We start from the raw sequence: 21,767 nt of genomic DNA on the forward strand, positions 1-21,767 counted from the left end.
GGATAAACTATTTAAATGATTTTTGTTTGAAGTTAAAACAAAATCAAAACACTTCAAACACTATTTCTTTAGTATTATAGATCTAGAATTTACCCTGTTGAGAAATATATCCTCCTTTTCCAAATGACTCAAATGAGGTTAAATAACCTCCATTCTGTCAGGACACAGCACTTCATTAATGGAGGCAAATAATAAGGAGATGTCCTTTCCTCTGCAGAAGAAGTGGCTCTGTGTCTTAGAGAGTTATCTAGATTACAGTACAGATTCACTCTCTTTTCTGTGTCCCCCCTTTGGGGTCCTGGAGACTTAAGTGATGCATGGGGTTAAACCCAAGTTTATCTAGTGGTCTCTGGCAACACTGAGTTACTTCTTGTTTTCTATAAGATTTAAGTACTCTCTGAGGTATAAGTCAGATCAAGACTTTCTTGACTACATGTCTAATGTTCTATCCATTATACCACAATTCCTCCCAAAGTATAACATAAATGACAGAGTTTAGAATGGAACCCAGGTCTTTTTTTAAATGCTGAGTCTTCTGATACTGTGAGAAGCACTCAATAGTTGGGTGTTGATTTAGATTTTGAAGAATTCTAGAATTTCAGAGCTGTAAGGGATTTTAGCAGTCATATAGTCCAATCTATACTTGAAAAAATCTTTCTAAAAAACATTCATCCATCTTTGAAAAGAAGACCTCTAATAAAGGGGACCTGCCTACCTATGGAAGTAGTTCATCCAACTAGGGATGGCTCTAATTGTTGATGAGTTTTTTCTTATATCAAGTCTAAATTTCCTACTTTGTACTTTTTTACCTATTGCTCCTTATTCTATTATATGGGATCAAACAGAAAAAGCGAATCTTTCTTCCACATAACAGTTCTTAAAAACCATCATGTCATCGCTTAGTATTTTCTTATCCCAACTAAACATCTCCAGTTCATTTCACTTATACCTTTATGCCATTCGTTACATATATTTCACTAATCTAAATGCCATTCCTAGAATATCCTCTGACATCATGACCTTTCTAAAATGTGATATTTAGATCTAAACATAGTATGCCAGTTATGATCTGATCAGTGAAGAATAGGTCCATCACTGTCTGTTCTTGGAAAAATATGCATTACTCCTAGCTTTTTGTCATCTGCAAGAACATTCATAGTTAGCTTATGCCTAGTCTTTTTCTAAGTCACACCTATGATTTCACCAGGGTAAGGGGGCTTCCAGTAAGAGACTATGCCTGCCAATTAATATGAATACTTTCTCGATTTATTCTCAGAATGTTTAATAGGGCACTGAGAGGTAGAGTGACTTACCAAAAGTTGGAAAGACAATATGTAGCAGAGGGAGGACCTGAACTCAGATATCTTTGTCTCAGATGCCAGATCTTTATTATGCAATTCAACTTATTAGTTTCTAGCCATATGTCAAAATAAATCCTAATGCAAATCTACTTCATTCCTTCTAATTTACCCCAAGATATTCCAGAAAGCATGGAAGTGCTCTTACTTATGCATCATATAAGTTCAACATTGTATAGTTGGAAATTCTTGAAGCCCTAAAAACTACATTACCCAAAATTCCTTTCTGTATTACCTAGAATCCTTTTTCCTTTTCCTGCCTTCCTCATGGTTACATGATTCATAATGTGTATTTAAGTTTGCTGTGACTCCTCGCTCGCTCTCTTCTCTCCTGACTGGGCTGGGTTTTAGGTAGTTCTTTTACTTTAGTTATTATTAATACAATCTTATAAAATATAATAGTTATTGAATATTAATTTTAAAACCCACAACATTTTAAAATCTATATTCAGTTATAGATAACATACATTATATAGATGTATATATAGATAACATATCATATAATGACCAGAAATTTTATCGGTGTTAAGTAATTCTGCTACCAACCCAAATCATAAGCTCTTTACAACTAAATGGATCCTCTTAGAGAACTGCTGAGGCTAAAAAAAACTCATAATATAGTGGTCCAACAAGTGATAAACTTCTTCATAACTAATTAACTTATACTAGTCCTCAAACAATAAACAAGCAGTATATAGTTGGGCATTTATTAGATAACTTATTCGATAAAAGTTATTTTAAAATAAGCCAGGAATCAGTAATGATTTAAAGCCACAATTCATTTGATAAACCTAATTATTTTCCCAAAACTATTACATTAGTTAAATCTTTGAGGAAATAAGACCAATGTCAGATGCTCATCAAAGTATATTGTGTTATGAGTGGTACCGCTTCCTAAAATTTATGTACCATGACATTTTTCTGTTATGATTTGCATATTATAATAAAAGAATTATAGTAAGAAATATGACTTCATTCTTTTCCCCTACAGGTACAAAAGCAACATAAAAAGTAAGAAGGGGGAAAATCAGGAAGGAGATGATTTCTCCTTACTAGTTGAATACATTGCCTTATTTTTGCTATTGTAAATAATCATAAATAAGCATTAAGGCAAAAATCTGATATTTCTCATTTTTAATTACTAAAGTACAATCTAGTGCCAATGTTTCACTTAGAATGAAAATGTTATTTTTTTAAAATCCTATATTCACTAATTCTCACAATTCTGCATTTATAAGTTTAGAAAATGAAGACTGGAATCTCATTGTCATATATCTCACAAAAAAAAGTTCACATACATAGTCCTATCCCTTTCATCTTCTCTGCCCATCCTTTGCCTTTAGTTGACTGCTTAGAAATAGACAATTAATTTAAATGTTAAAGACCAATCTAGTGATAGATACAGAGTCAGATAAGCTGATCTCAAATACCAAATCTAATATTTCTTTCATGTGAGACCATGAACAAAGCCTTTGTAGTCTCAGTATCCTTAACTGTAAAATATATTACATGATGTACCCTTGCAGGTCTCAGTCTATGATGCAAGTCATTTTCTGAAATAAGCCAACATAAAACTCTACTTCCTATAATTAACAGTCCATACACAATTATGTGGTCTCTTGAATAAACATTTGAGGCATTTACTCAAATTGTTTTCTACAGCTTACTATAACTGTGCCTTAAAAATTTTGGATAATATCTATTACATTTTAAAATGTATTATTAACATGTAGTTCCTCTGCATAGAAATATTTTATTATGTTTAAGGATAAATGATAAAAAAAATTTTAATTCAAAACAATAACCATTGTGAATGGAATATTTAAGTTTAACTGAAGGAAATATTTTTTAAAAGTCACTCCAATAATATTAAGGTAAGAGAAATACAGGCATCTAGGCAAAGGCAATTAAAAAATAAAGGATAAGAGAGAAATAATGCATAAAGAATAAACTGAAAAATCAACAAAGAAAAATAAAAATAACTAAAAGAGTAGCCACATATAGGCAAAATAAACAAGCAGAAAGACAAAAGTAGTATAAAGAGCCAGCTGAATTGATAAAATTACTTCAAAGTAAAGATTCTTAACCTTTTTTGTCATAAATGAATTTGGCAGTCTAGTGAAGCTTAGTAGTATTTTAGATTGCTGTCTAAGAAAAACTAAATTTCAGTCAGAGGTTAGTGAAAAGAAAAATCCATTATTTTCATCCAAGTTTGCAACCTCTCCCCAACCCATCCAACTGGAAAAGTATCCACAGATCTCTGACTCCAGGTTAAGAAACCCTGATCAAGAAAAATACTATCCACAGACAAAGAATGGACTGTCTGATTGATGATCAAAGCATATCATTTTTCACTTTATTTCCCTCATTTTACTCATGAGTTTTTTATTATAGCATATGTCTCTTTTCATGCCATAAGGAACATAGAAATGTGCACTGTATGACAGCACTAGAGGGGAGAGTAGGAAGAGAAAGGGAAAATCTAAATCACTAAATTTTAGCTAACAGTTGTTAAAAATTGTTTCTACATATAAATGAAAAAAAATTTTAATTAAAGAAAAACTAACAAAACAAAAGGAAATCCTGATCAAAAGGAATTTCAAATGAACACAACACCAGGTAGGAAGTTCTTGGAGACTGAAACATATTTTTATACATCTTCTAAAAATGAATGGATATTTTACATTTCTACTACTGCAATGGAATAAAGGCATACAAGAAAACTAAGATACAGAAATCACAGTGTTAGCACATTTGTTTAGTATTTTAAGGATTAAAAAGCACTTTACATACATACATACTCTAATTTCTAGTCCAAACCAACAAAACTTCCATTAAATGCCTGTTATGTATGTCTTAGACACTATGATTGGCAATGTGGATACACAGATAAAAATAAAAACAAAACAAAAACACTCTGCCTTCAAGAAGCATATATGTAAACAGATAATTTCTGGAGGTAGTAGAGAACTCTAACAATTACTGGGAATAGGAAAGGCTTCATTTAGGCTTCAGTGACTGATGCAATAAAGGAATGAAAGAATAAATAACAAGGTATTTATTAAGTGTTTACAACATGCTACGTATTTGTCTAAACATTGGTGACACAAATGCAAAAGCAAACAGAGACCCTTATCTGAAGAAGTTTAAGTTTTAAAAGAGAAAGCAATTCACATAAGTAGCCAGGGGTTGGCACTTTAGAAAAACTTAAAATATCAGCAGAGGGAAGCACAAACAAGGAACGTGCATGACCAAGGAACTCATGTGGCCAAAAAATACCTGTAGCAATAGTTAAAGGACATGAACAAGCAATTTTCAGATAAAGAAATCAAAGCTATCAATAATCATATGAGAAAATGTTCTAAGTCACTTTTGATTAGAGAAATACAAAATAAAAGAACTCTGAGGTACCACTTCATACCTATCAGATTGGCCAATATGACAGTATAGTGATAAATGTTGGAGGGGATATGGCAAAATTGGAACACTAATGCATTGTTGGTGGAGTTATGAACTGATCCAAAAAATCTGAATGGTCATTTGAAACTATGCCCAAAGGGTTATATAAAATTATGTATATCCTTTGAGCCTGTAACACCACTATTGTGTCTGTATACCAATGAGATCATAAAAAAGGGTAAAGGACCTATTTGTACAAAAATATTTATAACAGCTTCCTTTGTTGTGACAAAGAATTGGAAATTGAGGAGATGCAAACAAACTGATATATTTTGGTGATAGAATATTATTGTGCTATGAGATATGATGAGCAAGATGGTTTCAGAAAAATCTGGAAAGTACATTAATGTGAATTGATGTCGAATGAAATAAGCAGAACAAGGAGAACACAATATCATGCAATGATAAACTGTGAAAGAGTTGGCTACTCTCAACAATACAATGAAACAGGACAAATCCAAAAGGTTTATGACAAAGAATTCGATCCACCACCAGAGAAAAATTGTTGGAATTGGATGCAAATCAAAGCATATTATTTTTTATATTACCTTATTATTTTATTTTGGAGGTTGGTTTTATATGAGAATTCTCTTACAACAATGACCAATATATAAGTATGTTTTGCTTGATATACATGTGTAACACAAATCAAATTGTTTAACATCTCTGAGAAAGGGAAGGGAAGAAAGGAGGGAGAAAATTTGGATCATATAACTTTCAGAAAAAGGTATGTCAAAAATTATTACTTGTAACTCAGAAAATAAAATTTCTTTGAATGAAGAGGAAAAAAAGAAAGAAAACACCTGTAGCCAAGTAACACACAATTCTTAGTAATTATCCTGACTGAAAAACTTTTCTGCCTGTATTACTATTGCCAGTTCCCCTTAAAAAGATTGAATGCCATCACGTAGTACTTTCTGGTGGTATTAGTGGGTGACTTTTGACAGGGATAAGATACTCAAATACATCTTCTGTTGCTGTTTCCTAATATCTAGCATCTAGCTTTTTATGCAGCCTCTTCCTAGCCATATTAAAAAAAAAACTATGTCAATTTTAATTAATAGCTCTGAGAAGGAGAATGTTTTCTTCTTTTTTTATTTTTTAAACAGATAACACCAAATGAAATGAGTATTTTGATTCACATAGCAGAAGAAGCTTGAATATGAAACTGAAAATTTATTATACAGAACTTGCATATGCATACGTGTTTAATAGATAACTATCAAGGTTATCTATTTGTGTGTAATTACTTCAGGAATTCACTTCTGAACATTCTCAGAAAAGGCATCAACAACTCACATTTCTTTCTTTTATTTTCTTATAGAGCAGGAGAAGTCCTGAACTTAGGAGATGGCATGTGAACTAAGACTTGAAGGAACGTAAGGACTTTTCTAAGAGGCATTGGAGAAGAAGGAAAGCATGCATTCCACCTTGAACAGAGGTAGACCATAGCATATGATTTTTCACTTGTTTCATTGGGTTTATTTTTTGAGTTTAGGTTTTATATGATGACTCATGAAAATGAACAATATGGAAATATATTATGCATGATAATACAGGTATAACCCAGATGAAATTTCCTGCCAACATAGGGAGGTGAAGAGAAGGGAGAAAAGGAGGTAAGTTAAATCATATAAATTGGGGAAACTTATATGGAAATTCATTATTAGATGCAATTTGTAAAAATAAAGAAATGAAAAATAAAAAACAGCAAAAAATAAAATAAAAATCTAAGGGGGTGGATCCAAGATAGTAGAGTAATTCAGAGCAGCTATGTGCCACCATAAGAGTCTTCTCCAATCAAGATTAAAATGTCTCCACAAAACAAATACAAGAGTGAAAGAACCAACAAGGAGACAGAGTGAAAGAACTTTCAAGAAAAGAAAAACCAAAAAGGTAGTCAAAGAACATCTAAGGCACTGGGGTGACAGGAGAGCAGACCCAGAAAGAAGTTATAGCAAGGAAGGAAGAGCAAACCTATGTCCAAACCAAAATCCAGACCCAAGGATCTTGCCTGGGCAAATAGAAGTACAAGCCAACCCATATCCCTTGAAATTTCAAACCTGTGGGGATGTCTCAAGCTCGAGTTCAGGGAATTCTACTCTGGGCTTGGGATGAGGACTTAGTTCACATTTTGAGGAGGCTGATATTACCAAGTACTTAGCACTAATCTTTTTTGCCTGAAGTTCAGGACAAAGCTTCAAGATGGAACAATAAAGGGTGTGCCTGATTGGATGAAGTACAATGTGAAACCAAAAACCTGAGCCTAACCTTGGGGCTAGATTTGATCAGTCCCTGACCTGATCAAGATCAGAGTGAGATTAAAATCTTATACCTAAGCCTAAGGAAAATCTTAAGCTATTAGCATCTCAATGGTCAATTGAATAAGCAGGGAAAGGGTATTCTTTGAGCTCTCAGTTCTCAGACTATCACATCATCTCCTCAAGGCTACACCTAGAATTAGATAAGGAAAATGAGCAAACAACAAAAAAGCACCTAACTATAAAGAACTTTTATGGCAACAATGAGCAAGGTACAGACACAAAAGAGAACAATTAAATCTAAGGAAACACATGCAAAGACCAAAGGAAAAATATGGATTGGTCACAGATTTTGGAAGAACTCAAAAAAGACTTCAAAAGCCAATTAAGAGAGGCAGAGGGAAAGTGAAAAAGAAAAATGAAGGTGATGCAAAGAGAAATGAAAGTGATACAAGAAGAAATGTGCCATTTGAGGGGCAGCTGGGTAGCTCAGTGGACTGAGAGCTAGGCCTAGAGACGGGAGGTCCTAGGTTCAAATCTGGCCTCAGCCACATTCCAGTTGTGTGACCCTGGGCAAGTCACTTGACCCCCATTGCCTAGCCCTTACCACTCTTCTGCCTTGGAGCCAATACACAGTATTGACTCCACGATGGAAGGTAAGGGTTTATAAAAAAAAAAGAAAGAAAGAAAGAAATGTGCCATTTGAAAAAGGAGAACCAAAAACTGACAGAGGAAAATCAGATCTTAAAAATCAGAATTAATCAGCTAGAAACTAATGATGTCATGAGAAACAAAGAAACAATAAAGCAGAATCAAAAAAATGAGAAAAAGAGGAAAATATGAAATATCTGATTGAAAGAACAACCGAACTAGAAAATTGATCTAGGAGAAACAAATATGAAAATTATTGAACTACCTGAAAGTCATGATCAATAAAAAAAAATCTAAGACATCATATTACAAGAAATTATCAAAGATAACTCCCCAGAGATCTTCAAACAAGAGAATAAAATTGAAATTGAAAGAATAAACACATCACTTCCAGAAATAAATCCTCAAATGACAACTCCCAGGAATATAATAGCTAAATTCAAGTCACCAAACCAAGGAAAAAAATACGTTAAGCAGTCAGAAAGAAATCATTCAAATACCATGAAGCTGCAATCAAGATCACAGAGAACCCAAGGGATTCTACATTAAAAGATCAGAAGACATGGAATATGCTATTCAAGTATGCAAAAGATTTGGGTTTACAACCAGAGTCACCTGTCCAGAAAAATTGAGTATATTCATTCAGGGGGGGAAATGGACATTCAACAAGTTATTATTTCCAAGTATTGCTAAAGAATAAGCCATATATAAACAAAAAATTGAAGTCCAAATATGTGATGCAAGAGAAACCAAAAAAGATAAATAAGAAAGAAAAAAAATAAGGAACTCATCAAGATCAAAATGTTTATATATCTACATGGAAAGATTACCAAAATTACTCTTAGCAGTAGAGAAGATAGAAGGAATTTACCCAGAAAGAAGGTGAAGAAGTAAGCTGATTATGATGACATAATAGGAAAGATATTATAAGAGGATAGGATATGTATGTAAATGTTATGATATGATATTATATGTATGATATATAAACATATGAATGATATGAAAAAATCAAGGGCTGAAAGAGAATGTTGCACTGAGAGAAAAAGGAAGGGAGAGAAAAATAGAGTAAATTATATAAGATAAAGAGGTGTGAAAAATTATTACAAAAACGGGAGGATAATGGTGGTGATGGGCAATTTTTAACAAGCTCAGAGAGGGAAAAAAACATACTCAGTGGGGTATAGAATTCTATCACTTTACAGAGAAGTAGAAAGGGAATGAGACAAATGAAAAAGGAGATAATTGAAAGGAGAGGGAAGTGGGGGGCATGGCTGACAAAAAGGAAAATACTGGTAAGGAGGTACAGAGTGAAAGGGACTACAGCAGGATATAAAGGAGAAAATATGATGAAGGGCAATACAGTCAGTAATCATAATGTCTAATGTGTATGTGATGAATTCATGCATTAAGCATAAGCAAATAGAGTGGATTAGGAACCAGAATCCTACTATATGTTGTTTACAAGAAACACATCTGAAGCTGGGTGACACACACAGAGATTCAAGGTAAAACACAGGAATATAATTTATTATGCTTCATCTAAAGTTTAAAAAAAAAGCAGGAGCAGCAATTGTGATACCAGACAAAAAAAATTGATTTGATTAAAAGAGATAAGGAAAGAAATTACATTTTGCTAAAGGTTATTATAAGCAATGAAGTAATATCATTTCTAAACATTTATGTATCAAATGGTAGAGCATCTAGATTTCTGAAGGAAAAATTAAGGGATCTCAAGGAAGATATAGAGAGTAAGAACATACTAGTGGTGAATCTCAATGTTCCCCTTTCAGCACTAGATAAATCAATCCAAAAAAATAAATAAGAAAGAAGCAATGGAAGCAAATGAAATGCTAAAAAAACTTGAGTTAGTAGACATCTAGAGAAAACTGAACAGGTATAAAAGGAATATATCTTCTTCTCAGCAGGACATGGTACATATTCAAAGATTGACCATGTGCCAGGGTTTAGAAATATTGCAAACAAATGCAGAAAAGAATAAAAAAGCACATTTTCAGATTGTAATGCAATAAAATTGTAATAAACAAGAGTCCATGGAAAGACAAATTTAAAATTAATTGGAAACTAAATAATCAAATTCTTCAAAACAAGTGGGTCAAAGAAGAAATCATAGAAACAATTACAGACTTCATTAAAGAAAATGACAATGAGGAGACGGCATATCAAAACCTATGGGATAGAGCCAAAGCAGTATTCAAGGGAAAATTTCTACCTCTCAGAACCTAAAGCAAAAAAAATCGAGAGGGAAGAAATTAATGAATCGGGCTTGCAACTTTAAAAATTAGAAAAAGAACAAATTAAAAAATCCCCAGATAAAAACTAAATAGTAAATCATAAAAATTAAAGGAGAAATTAATAAAATTGAAAATAAGAGGACTATTGAATTAATAAATAAGACTAGGAGCTAGTACTTTGAAAAAAAACAAATAAAATAAAGTACTAGCTAATCTAAAAAAAAGAAAAAAGACAATCAAATTAAGAGTATCAAAATTGAAAACGGTGATCTTACCTCAAATGAAGAGGAAATTAAGATAATGATTAAGAACTATTTTGGCATATTGTGTGGCAATAAATATTAAAATCTAGGTGAAATGAGTGAATACTTAAAAAAATATAAATTGCCTAGATTGACAAAGGAGGAAACTGAATATTTAAACAACCCCATCTCAGAAAAAGAAATTGAACAAGCCATCAAGAAGCTACCTAATAAAATATCCCCAAGGAAAGATGGTTTCACAATTCTATAAGACATTTAAAGAACAACTAATCCAAATATTATATGAATTAATTGATAAAACAAACAAAATGGGGTGTCTTGTCAAATTCTTTTTATTTTTTATCTTTTTTTAAATTTTTTAGATTTTATTTAATTAGTCAATTTAGAACATTTTCCCCTGGTTACAAGAATCGTGTTCCTTCCCTCCCTTCCCCCACACCTCCTGTTGCCACCACAAAATTCCTCTAGGTTTTACATGTGTCCTTGATCAAAACTTATTTCCATGTTGTTGATGTTTGCACTAGCTTGATCTTTTAGGTCCCCAATCCCCAATCCCCAATCCCCAATCGTATCACCTTCAAACAATATGATCATTGTTTTTCTTTGGTGTTTCTACTCTCACAATTCTTCCTCTGAATGTGGATAGTGTTCTTTCTCATAAATCCCCCAGAATTGTCCTGTATCATGGCAATGCTAGCACTAGAGAAGTCCATTACATTTGATTGTATCACAGTGTATCAATCTCTGTGTACAATATTCTCCTGGTTCTGCTCTTTCACTCTGCATCAATTCCTGGAGGTCATTCTAGTTCACATGGAATTCCTCCAGTTCATTATCCTTTGGGCACAATAGTATTCCATAACCAACATATAACACAATTTGTTCAGTCATTCCCCAATTGAAGAGCATCCCCTCATTTTCCAATTTTTTGCCACCACAAAGAGGACAGCTATGAATATTCTTATAGACATCTTTTTCCTTATTATCTCTTTGGGGTATAAACCCAGCATTGCTATGGCTGTATCAAAGGACAGACAGTCTTTTAGCACCCTTTGGGCATAGTTCCAAATTGCCCTCCAAATTGGTTGGATCAATTCACAACTCCACCAGCAATGCATTAATGTCCCAACTTTGCCACATGCCTTCCAACATTCATTATTATCCTTTGCTGTCATGTTAGCCAATCTGCTGGGTGTGAGGTAGTACCTCAAAGTTGTTTTGATTTGCATCTCTCTGATTATAAGAGATTCAGAAAATTTTTTCATGTGCTTATTAATAGTTTTGATTTCTTTATCTGAAAACTGCCTATTCATGTCCCTTGCCCATTTATCAATTGTGGAATGGCTTGATTTTTTTGTACAATTGATTTAGCTCTTTATAAATTTAGTAATTAGACCTTTGTCAGATGTTTATGTTATGAAAATTTTTTTCCCGATTTCCCTTCTAATTTTGGTTGCATTGGTTTTGTTTGTACAAAACCTTTTTAACTTAATGTAATCAAAATTATTTATTTTACATTTTGTAATTTTTTCTAACTCTTGCTTGGTCTTAAAATCTTTCCTTCCCCAGAGATCTGACACTTATACTATTCTGTGTTCACCTAATTTACTTATAGTTTCATTCTTTATATTCATGTCATTCACCCATTTTGAGTTTATCTTGGTGTAAGGTCTGAGATGTTGATTCAAACCCAATCTCTCCCATACTGTCTTCTCATTTTCCCAGCAACTTTTGTCAAACAGTGAATTTTTGTCCCAAAATCTGGGATCTTTGGGTTTATTATAGACTGTCTTGCTGAGGTCACTCACCCCAAGTCTATTCCACTGAACCTCCTTTTTGTCTCTTAGCCAGTACCATATTGTTTTGATGATCACTGCTTTATAGTATAGTTTGAGATCTGGGACTGCTAGGTCACCTTCCTCCACACTTTTTTTCATTATTTCCCTTGATATCCTAATCTTTTGTTCTTTCAAATGAATTTTGTTGTGTTTTTTTTTTATAATTCTGTAAAAAAAAAAGTTTTTTGGTATTTTGATGGATATGGCACCAAATAAGTAAATAATTTTGGGTAGGATTGTCATTTTTATTATGTTAACTCATCCTACCCATGAGCAATTAATATTTTTCCAATTATTTCCAATTATATCTAGTTTTAATTGTGTGGAAAGTGTTTTATAGTTGTGTTCATATAGTTCCTGTGTTTGTCTTGGCAGATAGATTCCTAAGTATTTTATATTGTCTAGGGTGACTTTAAATGGAATTTCTCTTTCTAATTCTTGCTGCTGAGATGTGTTGGAAATATATAGAAATGCTGGTGATTTATGTAGGTTATTTTTGTATCCTGAAACTTTGCTAAAGCTGTTAATTATTTCTACTAGCTTTTTAGTTTATTCTCTAGGATTCTTTAAGAAGACCATCATATCATCTGCAAAGAGTGATAGCTTGGTCTCCTCATTACCTATTTGAATACCTTCAATTTATTTTTCTTCTCTAATTACTACTGCTAGTGTTTCTAGTACACTGTTAAATAATAGAGGAGATAATGGTCATCCTTGTTTCACTCCTGATCTTATTGGGAATACTTCTAGTTTATCCCCATTGCAGATGATGTTTGCTGGTGGTTTTAGATATACATTGTTTATTAGTTTTAGAAAAGGCCCTTCTATTCCTCCAAATTCTTTTTTATGACACAAATATGGTATTGATTTCAAAGACAGACAGACCAAAAAACAGAGAAAGAAAACTACAGACCAATCTCCTTAATGAAAATATATGCAAAAATATTAAACAGATTACTAGCAAAAAAACTCCAGCATGTTATCACAAGGATTATCTGCTATGACCAGGTGGAATTTATACCAGGAATGCAAGAATATTTTAATATAAGGGAAACCATCCACATAATTGACCATATCAATAATCAAACCAACAAAAATGACATGATTATCTCAATAGATGAAAAAAAATCTTTTGACAAAATACAACAGTCATTCCTATTGAAAACAATAGAAAGTATAGGAATAGAAGGGCCATTCCTCAAAATAATAAACAGTTATATTTAAAAGCATCAGCAAGTATCATCTGCATGGGGACAAGTTAGAAGCCTTTCCAATAAGATTGGGAGTGAAGCAAGGATATCCATTATTACCTCTATAATTTAATATTATACCATCAATGCTAGTAGTAGCAATTGGAGAAGAAAAAGAAATTCAAGGGATTAAAATATGCAGTGAGGAAACTAAACTATTACTCTTTGCAGATGATATGATGGCATACTTAAAGAATCCTAGAAAATCAACTAAAATGCCAGTGGAAATAATTAATGACTTTAGCAAAGTTCTAGGGTACAAGATAAACCCAAATAAATCACCGGCATTTCTGTATATTTCCAACAAAATCAGCAGCTGTAGTTAGAAAGAGAAACTCCACTTAAAATCACTCTAGACAAAATAAGATATTTAGGAATCTATCAAGACAAATACAAGAATTATATATATGAACACAACTATAAAACACTTCACATGATTTCTAGACAATATGAGATATTTAGGAATCTATCTGTCAAAACAGATACAAGAATTATATGAACATAACTACAAAACACTTCACACAATTAAAACTAGATCTAAATAATTAGAAAAAAATATTAATTACTCATGGGTAGGTTGAGCTACATAATAAAATGACAGTCTTACCCAAATTAATATATTTTTAATGCCATACTTATCAAACCACCAAAAAGCTTTTTTTATAGAATTAGAAAAAAAGTATAACATTTGGAAGAACAAAAGATCAAGAATATCAAGGGAAACAATGAAAAAAAAGTGAAGGATGGGGGCGTAGCAGTACCAGATCTTAAACTGTACTGTAAAGCAGTGGTCATCAAAACAGTATCATTCTGACTAAAAGGCAGAAGGGTAGATCAATGGAATAGACTAGGAGTAAATTACCTCAGCAAGCTAATGTTTGATAAACCCAAAGATCCCGACTTTTGGGACAAGAACTCACTATTTCACAAAAACTACTGGGAAAAATTGAAAAACAGTATGGGAAAAATCAGGTCCAGATCAACATCTTATACCCTATACCAAGATCAATTCAAAATGGGTAAATAACTAAAATACAAAGAATGAAATCATAAATAAATTAGGTGAACATAGAATAATATACCTGTGAGATCTGGGGGAAAGGAAGGAATTTAAGACCAAACAAGAGATAGAAAACATTACAAAAAGTAAAATGAATGACTTTGATTATATTAAAAAGGGTTTGTAAAAACAAAACCAATGCAATCAAAATTAGAAGGTAAGCAATAAACTGGAAGAAAATTTTTATAACAAAACTCTGAAAAAGTTTAATTTCCCAAATATACAAGGAACTAATTCTTATTTACAGAAATCAAGCCATTCTCCGATCAACAAATGATCAAGGGATATGAATATGCAATTTTCACATGAAGAAATCAAAACCATCAATAAGCACATGAAAAACTGTTCTTAATACCTCCTAATTAGAGAAATACAAATTAAAACAACTCTGAGGTAGCACCTTACACCTAGCTGACTAGCCAATATGGCAGCAAAGGAAAGTGATAAATGTTGGAGGGGGTGCTGCAAAATTGGGACACTAATACACTGCTGGTGGAGTTGTGAATTGATCCAACCATATTAAAGGGCAATTTGGAATTATTTGGAAAGGACTTTAAAAGAATGCCTACCTTTTGACCCAGGCATACCACTACTGCATTCATATCCCAAAGAGACAATAAGGAAAAAGACTTGTACAAAAATAGTTATAGCCACACTCTGAATAGTGGCAAAAAATTGGAAAATGAGGGAGTGTCCCTCAATTGGGGAATGGCTGAACAAATTGTGGCATCTGATCATGATGGAATACTACTGTGCTGAAAGGAATAATGAACTCTGGAGAAATTTCATGTGAACTGGAAATATCTCCAGGAACTGAAGCAGAGCAAAAGGTGCAGAACCAGGGGAACATTGTACACAAAGACTGATACATTATGGCACAATCAAATGTAATGGACTTCTCTACTAACAGCAGTTCAATAATCCAGGACAATTCTGAGGGACTTAAAAAGAATGCTATCCACATCCAGAGAAAGAACTGTGGGAATAGAAATGCAGAAGAAAAACATATGTTCAATGGGAATATAATTAGGGTTTTGATTTTAAAAGATCACTCTATTGCAAATATGAATAACATGGAACTGGGTTGAGAACAATGACACATGTATAACCCCATGGAATTGCTTGTTAACTCCAAGAGAGGGTAGAGAAAAGGGTTGGGGAAAATCATGAATCATGGAGCCATGGAAAAATATTCTAAATAAATTAAAAAATTAAATAATATAATAAAATCACATTATTTAAACTTTAAATACCAGACTAAAGACTTTGCATTTTACTCTAGATGTAATAAGAAACTACTGAAGGCGCTAATATCAGGTAAAGCCATTGGTGGTGCCAAAGTGCATAGAGCACTAGACCTGGAGTAAAAAAGACCTGAGTTCAAGAGAATGACTATGTGACTGTGGGCAAGTCACTTCTTCTCTGTTTGGTTCAGTTGCCTCAACTGTAAAATAGAAGTCTTAATAACTTAATAACTTCCAGGGTTGTTATAAATATCAAATGAGATATTTGTGAAACATATAACACAGAGCCTGGAACATAGTGACATTTAACACTTGTTCTCTTCCCTCACTCCTCTAAAGTTTATGCTTTAGGAAGACTATTTTTGGTAGCTACATGGAAGACAAATTAGGTAGGGTAGGAGACTGAAGGTAAGTTACAATTAGGAAAAACTGTGCAATAGTCCAGATGACAGTTAATAATTAAGATAGTAGCAATCTGAGTGGAGAGAAAAGGAAGAATGTAAATGGTATACAAATTACAAGATTTCACAACTTAGTGGATACCAGGCATGAGTGACAAGAAAGAGTTAAAAAAAATTCCCAATACTACAAACCTAGATAACTAGAAAGTTGGTGTTATATGAGGCTGCATTCAACAAAAATCTAGAGAAATCATAGGCTTAGGGTAAGGGGGAAATAATTTTGCTGAAGCGAAACTAAGACTGAAAATGTTAAAGTCATTCTAATTTTTAAAAAATTGAATTAAAAAACTTTCCCAACATATGTAATTTATACTTACAACTGGCACTGATCTCCTTTTATTCCTTTAGTTGTGCAGAAACATTTTCCTGTGTGCATATGACAAATATTTGCATGACCACTGCATGTACAAGCTAGAAAAAGAGTGAGAGAGAAAAATGGATTTGTCATAAATATGTACATTGTAGAATGTGTAATTATGGTAACAATACTTCAATTATGTATAAAGCTATATGATCTTTATCATTATGGTCATAACTAATTAGTACTCAAAATTATACATTAATTAACATATATTACTAAATATCCTTATCTAATACAATAAATATTTTGTAACTGCTATAGTCTTGATTCAATATTTAGGGAATTCTATTAGTGGTGCATGTGTAAAATAAGCAACAATTTTCCTCCCATATGTTGTTTCCTGAATGTTCCCAAATTCTCAAATGAAATTCAATTTGTAAGGGAAGTAATTCATTTTATGAAATTTATATAGATATAAATATATGTATATATTATTTGTGTATTTCTTGTGATGGTTTCATCCTAGGCCTAACTAGACCTTTGCAGGACAGCATCTAGTCACAAAAGAATCAAAGTATTTTATTAAATATATTTATATAAAATATGTGTATCAAATATAGCAATCATGTTACATAAATATAATTAAATATTAACTTTTTTGCCAGACAGGAGTGACTTTACCCTGGTAGAATGTGAGCTCCTTGAACATACATGCTTTATCTTTGCTTTGCTTTGCTTTGAATCCCATCACTTAGAATAGCATCAGATATATAGTAAAGGCTTTATAGATATTTTTAACAGGAAATTCAAGAAATTTTTAAATACATTTTTTTAAAAATTTTGTCAAATTCTCCAATTGTCAAGTGCCACTGTATAAACACTACTGACAAAGGCAAGTAAAATTAGCTCACAATAACTTCATTTAAGTAGATATAATATTCAATCTATAATAAAACTGATAATTACAAAAAAAAGTTTGAGAAAGTCTTCAAATTGCTCAAATTATTTCCTAGAACACTGGTTGCATGATGTCATTTGACTGCTCTAAAAGATAAAATAACTCCCTATCCCATCTAGCGTAAACTACGAACTCCTCATTTTGACATTTAAAACCCTTTATAATCTGACTTGAGCTCTGTATAAGGAATGAAAAGAAGACTAGTTATGATCAGACATTAGATGCAGAATGGGAAATAATGTTTAATAAAACTAGAGAAGTAGATGGAGGCTAGGTTGAGCTTTTAATAACATGCAATACTTTAAATAACAGAACTCATTTTCATCTTAGAAATAAAAGGGAAAACCTGCAGTTTACTGAGTAAGAGGGAGGACAAGATCAAATCTGTGCTTTAGGAAGAAGCTATATGAATGGTATGTTGGAGAGTGGGAAAGACTTAAGCCATTAAGACAAAGTAGTCTGATAAAGAAATTATCTATGAAAGAAGAAAAAAGTGCTTGAAGAGAGGCAGTGGTTCTGAAACTGGAGAAAGGAGAATATTTATGAGAACTGTGGCTAGAGAAACAATGAGATTTGGCAACTAAATGGATATGTGGGGTGAATGAGAATAAGTAGTCAAGGATAGCACCAAACTTAAAGGCCTGGGAAAAGAGAAAAATGGTGGCATCATCAACAACAACAGGGAAACTCGAAAAAAAAGATAGGTTTGTGGTATTGCAGCTCAAAAGCTATAATTGTAGATATGAAAGTTACCTTCCTCTTTCCATTTTCCTTCATGAATTTACAAAGGAATGATATTAATTCCCTACTTATAAGAGAGTATCACAGAAGTGCAATATTTCCTTCCTTCAACATATTCAAGAGAATTCTTTTTAGTATTTTGGCCCTAAAGAAAGAAATGAGCTTATTGTATAGAATGAATCTCTATCAAATATATGAAGGATATTTGATTAAAATATATATTTATATATATATATATATATATACATAATATATTGAAGCCCTTACCTGTATTGAAGTGTTTTCTAAATGCTTTTAAGTTACACCACCAAAATTAAATAATTCACTTAAAAATGTAAATGTAAAATGTAAATAAAAGTAAACAGCTCCATACAGATATAAGGTATTTTTTCAAGCTTCACAAAACCATTTGCTTAGATTAATAAGCATATACAAATATATTCTCTTGCCTTGTATACCAAGGACTTTAAGAATATAGTTTCAGGAAAAACAACATTCTTTAGAAAGCTTTACTAAAGTCTTTCAAAAGAATTTAAAATTGTTTTATTGAAATTAGTTTATTTATATTATTGTTTTAATAATATTTCCCCTATTATATGAAAAAAACAATTTTTATAACTAATTTAAGATTTAACTTCAGGGGTCAAACTCTTGGATCTCAGATATAATAACATAAAGAGGTACAGTAAGCAAAACTAGAAAGTAGTGTAATCAAGGGAATGGAGGAGAGAAAAACATGATAGCTGTCCTCAAATGCTACGGTGTTATCATACAGTAAAGTGATTAATTTATTTAGTATAGCTCTAACAAAAAATATCTTTCATAATTAGGTAGGAGTTATAGGGAGAAAGATTTCAGCTCAATATAAGGAAATAAAAAAAATTAAGAGTCAATAATGTTTATCAAGCAACCAAAGTGCAAATTTATTCACAACATACTAGTCACTATGCCAAGCAATAGATATTTGGATACAAAAAAAAATGAAATAATTCCTCCTCCCAAAATTTCAATACTGTTTGATGCCAGAATGTAAAGGGCTTCAAACATCAAACTAAGGAGCCACTGAGATTTATTGGGTCATGTTTGATTTGAATAGATAAGAATTTAAAGAAAATAATTTTATTAGCTTTGTAGAACATATACTGGAATGGATTGAATTTCAGGGGAGAAATGAATCCTGGATACATACATCTGTGTGTATCACTTACATAGAAATAGTAACTAAACCCATAGGAGCTAATAAGGTTACCATGGAGAGAGGACAAAGAGAGGAAAAGTGGGCCTAGGACTGAGCCTTGAGGAATATGGATGATAAGTCAACAAAGCACAATGAGAAGGACTAATAAGAGAAGGATGCAGAGAACCCTGAGAGAACAGTATCATGAAAACTAAAATAAGAGGGAATTTTTAGGAGGAGAGGGTTCTCAATAAGAATAGAGGCTTTAGAAAGCTCAAGAAGTTTCTTGATCAGGAACTGGAAGAAAGGAAGATGGTAAGTCAGGTACTAAACTCATTGAAAAATAAGAAATTATATATAGACTAATAATACCTCACACTTTTTACTATATATCTTTATCATATGTGTATATTATATCATATAGATATAGGATTTCAACATAAAGGGTAATTGCATAATCACATTGTGGGAGCATAGAATATGATTGGAGAGCATAGAATGTTCTTTGCTAGGAATTTCAAAGAATTCTTGGAATTTCAGAAAAACATGGAAAGACTTATATGAATTGATGAAAAGTGAAGTGAGCAGAACCAGAGAACATAGTACATATTAAGAGCAATATTGAATGACAATCAATTGAAAATGACTTAGCTACTCTCAACAATACAAAGAACCATGAAAATTCCAAAAGACATGATGGAAAAATGCTATCCACCTCCAGAAAAAGAACTGATGAGCCTGAAAGTTGAAGCATACTATTTTTCACTTTATTTTCTTCATTGGTTATATATTTATAGATGTGTATATATACATATAGATATAGATATATAGATATAGATACTGAAAGGAGGAAATAAAATGTGAAGGGCCAGAGATGAGGATATAGGAGTGTCCTGGATACAGAAGATGGAATGTAGGAGGGAGCTTGGAATTATGAGTGAGGAGTTCTGAGAGTCTGGGACTGGCAGTGGGGGAGAGTAAGAGGTTCATGGAGAAGGACACACTTCCTGAACTTAGCTCTCTCCAGGTCAAGTGAGAAAACTATCTGAATTGCTCACTTTGATTCCAGTTGTTCCTCTTTATTGACATCTATTGACTCCCAAGAAGACATTAACAGTGAAATTTACTTGGACTTCTGATTTACCTCAAGTGGGCTCAGCCTACAAACTGTGGTGACTAAGTCATTTCTGTCACCATTCTCCTGATTGATCAACTAGCTCTGACCTTAATTCAAGGACTATTTGGATGGGCTTAGCTTAGTTTATTTAGATAGAAAGGTGGGAACTAAATAGAGAGAAAAGCACAGTAGGTCCAACTTTGTTAGACACAGAAGTGTATAGATTAAATTAACTCTCCCCTGCCCATTTTTAGATTTAATCACCAGAAGTATATACACCCCACTTACACTTGAGTGGGGGAGGTCTGTGACCCATCTGTGTAATAGTGGGCGACAAATCAGAATAGACTGACTACCCTTGGGCAGTCCTATGCAAAGCTTTAGCTATAATTGGCACATATAAAATGGAAGGAAGTCACAGGAAGTGATGAAAAGAAATGGTCTTTAAAAATGACAAGAACTTCCTGTGAAGGGGCCTTCTGTCTTTTGTCTTCAACCTGACTTTGGAGGAGCTCTGACTGAGGATCTTGGGCTGCTTCTACTTTTCTGGAAAACTACCATGTGGGGTAGTGGTAGAAAAAGGCTGACTCCTTTCCTGGATTTTCTGAAGGAACTAGCCTCAGGAGAGACCTACCCTCTTGAGAGAGGCTTCCTGCATCCTCAGATCCAGGGCTCAAGGCAGAGTCCCCTCTGGCTGGGCCAGAGCAAAATACTTAGTGCTTAGGCTAGATATCTTACCCTATCCTTTCTCTGATTTTTCTTACTTTCACTCTTTCTATATTTTATAAATAAAATTTTAAAATAAATCTTTTTGGAACATCATAAAATTCCTGGTGACTCTACTCTTGAATAACCCCTTACATTTCTACCCCTTACAGAAGAGATTTGCAAGGATCAGAGGACACTAGGAAAGATATATTTGGGAAAAGATTATGGACCTTCCTAGCCCACCATCCTTTCCTTATTCCAGAATATAAACTTGAATAAACCTACTTTTGTTTACAAGAAAGTCAGATCCCTTTAGTGAGCAAGGGTATCCATCTTGCCCTTAGGCCAGGAAGAAGCAGCTAAACAGATTCAAGACTCAATTCACATTATCACTGGTCCAAATTACCATCTAACAATACATACATACATACATACACACACACACACACACACACACACATACACACACATTATTCTACAACATGACCAACATAGAAATATGTTTTGCATGATGACACAATTATAACCTAACTCAATGTTTTTTGCCATCTTAGGGGAAAAGGAGAAGAAAGAAGGAAGGGAAGTAGGGAGAGGTTTGGAAAACAAATATAAAAATTGTTTTTACATGTAATTAGAAAAAATAATATATATTAAAAAGAATGCTCCAA

At 32.8% G+C, this 21,767-nt stretch overlaps 1 protein-coding gene across 3 annotated transcripts in view; it reads right to left on the bottom strand.

Annotated features, from left to right (window-relative positions):
- The window catches only part of ATRNL1 (attractin like 1), a 1,148,868-nt gene that overhangs the window by 841,780 nt on the left and 285,321 nt on the right, over positions 1 to 21,767 (bottom strand). For all 3 annotated transcript variants that reach the window (XM_001377496.5, XM_007478946.3, XM_056803697.1), the window contains exon 20: positions 16,415 to 16,508. In XM_001377496.5, the coding sequence (XP_001377533.4) occupies positions 16,415 to 16,508 (94 nt within the window). The remainder of the gene's footprint in view (positions 1 to 16,414; positions 16,509 to 21,767) is intronic.

Source organism: Monodelphis domestica, chromosome 1 (assembly GCF_027887165.1).
Source record: "Monodelphis domestica isolate mMonDom1 chromosome 1, mMonDom1.pri, whole genome shotgun sequence".
Lineage (NCBI taxonomy): Eukaryota > Metazoa > Chordata > Mammalia > Didelphimorphia > Didelphidae > Monodelphis > Monodelphis domestica.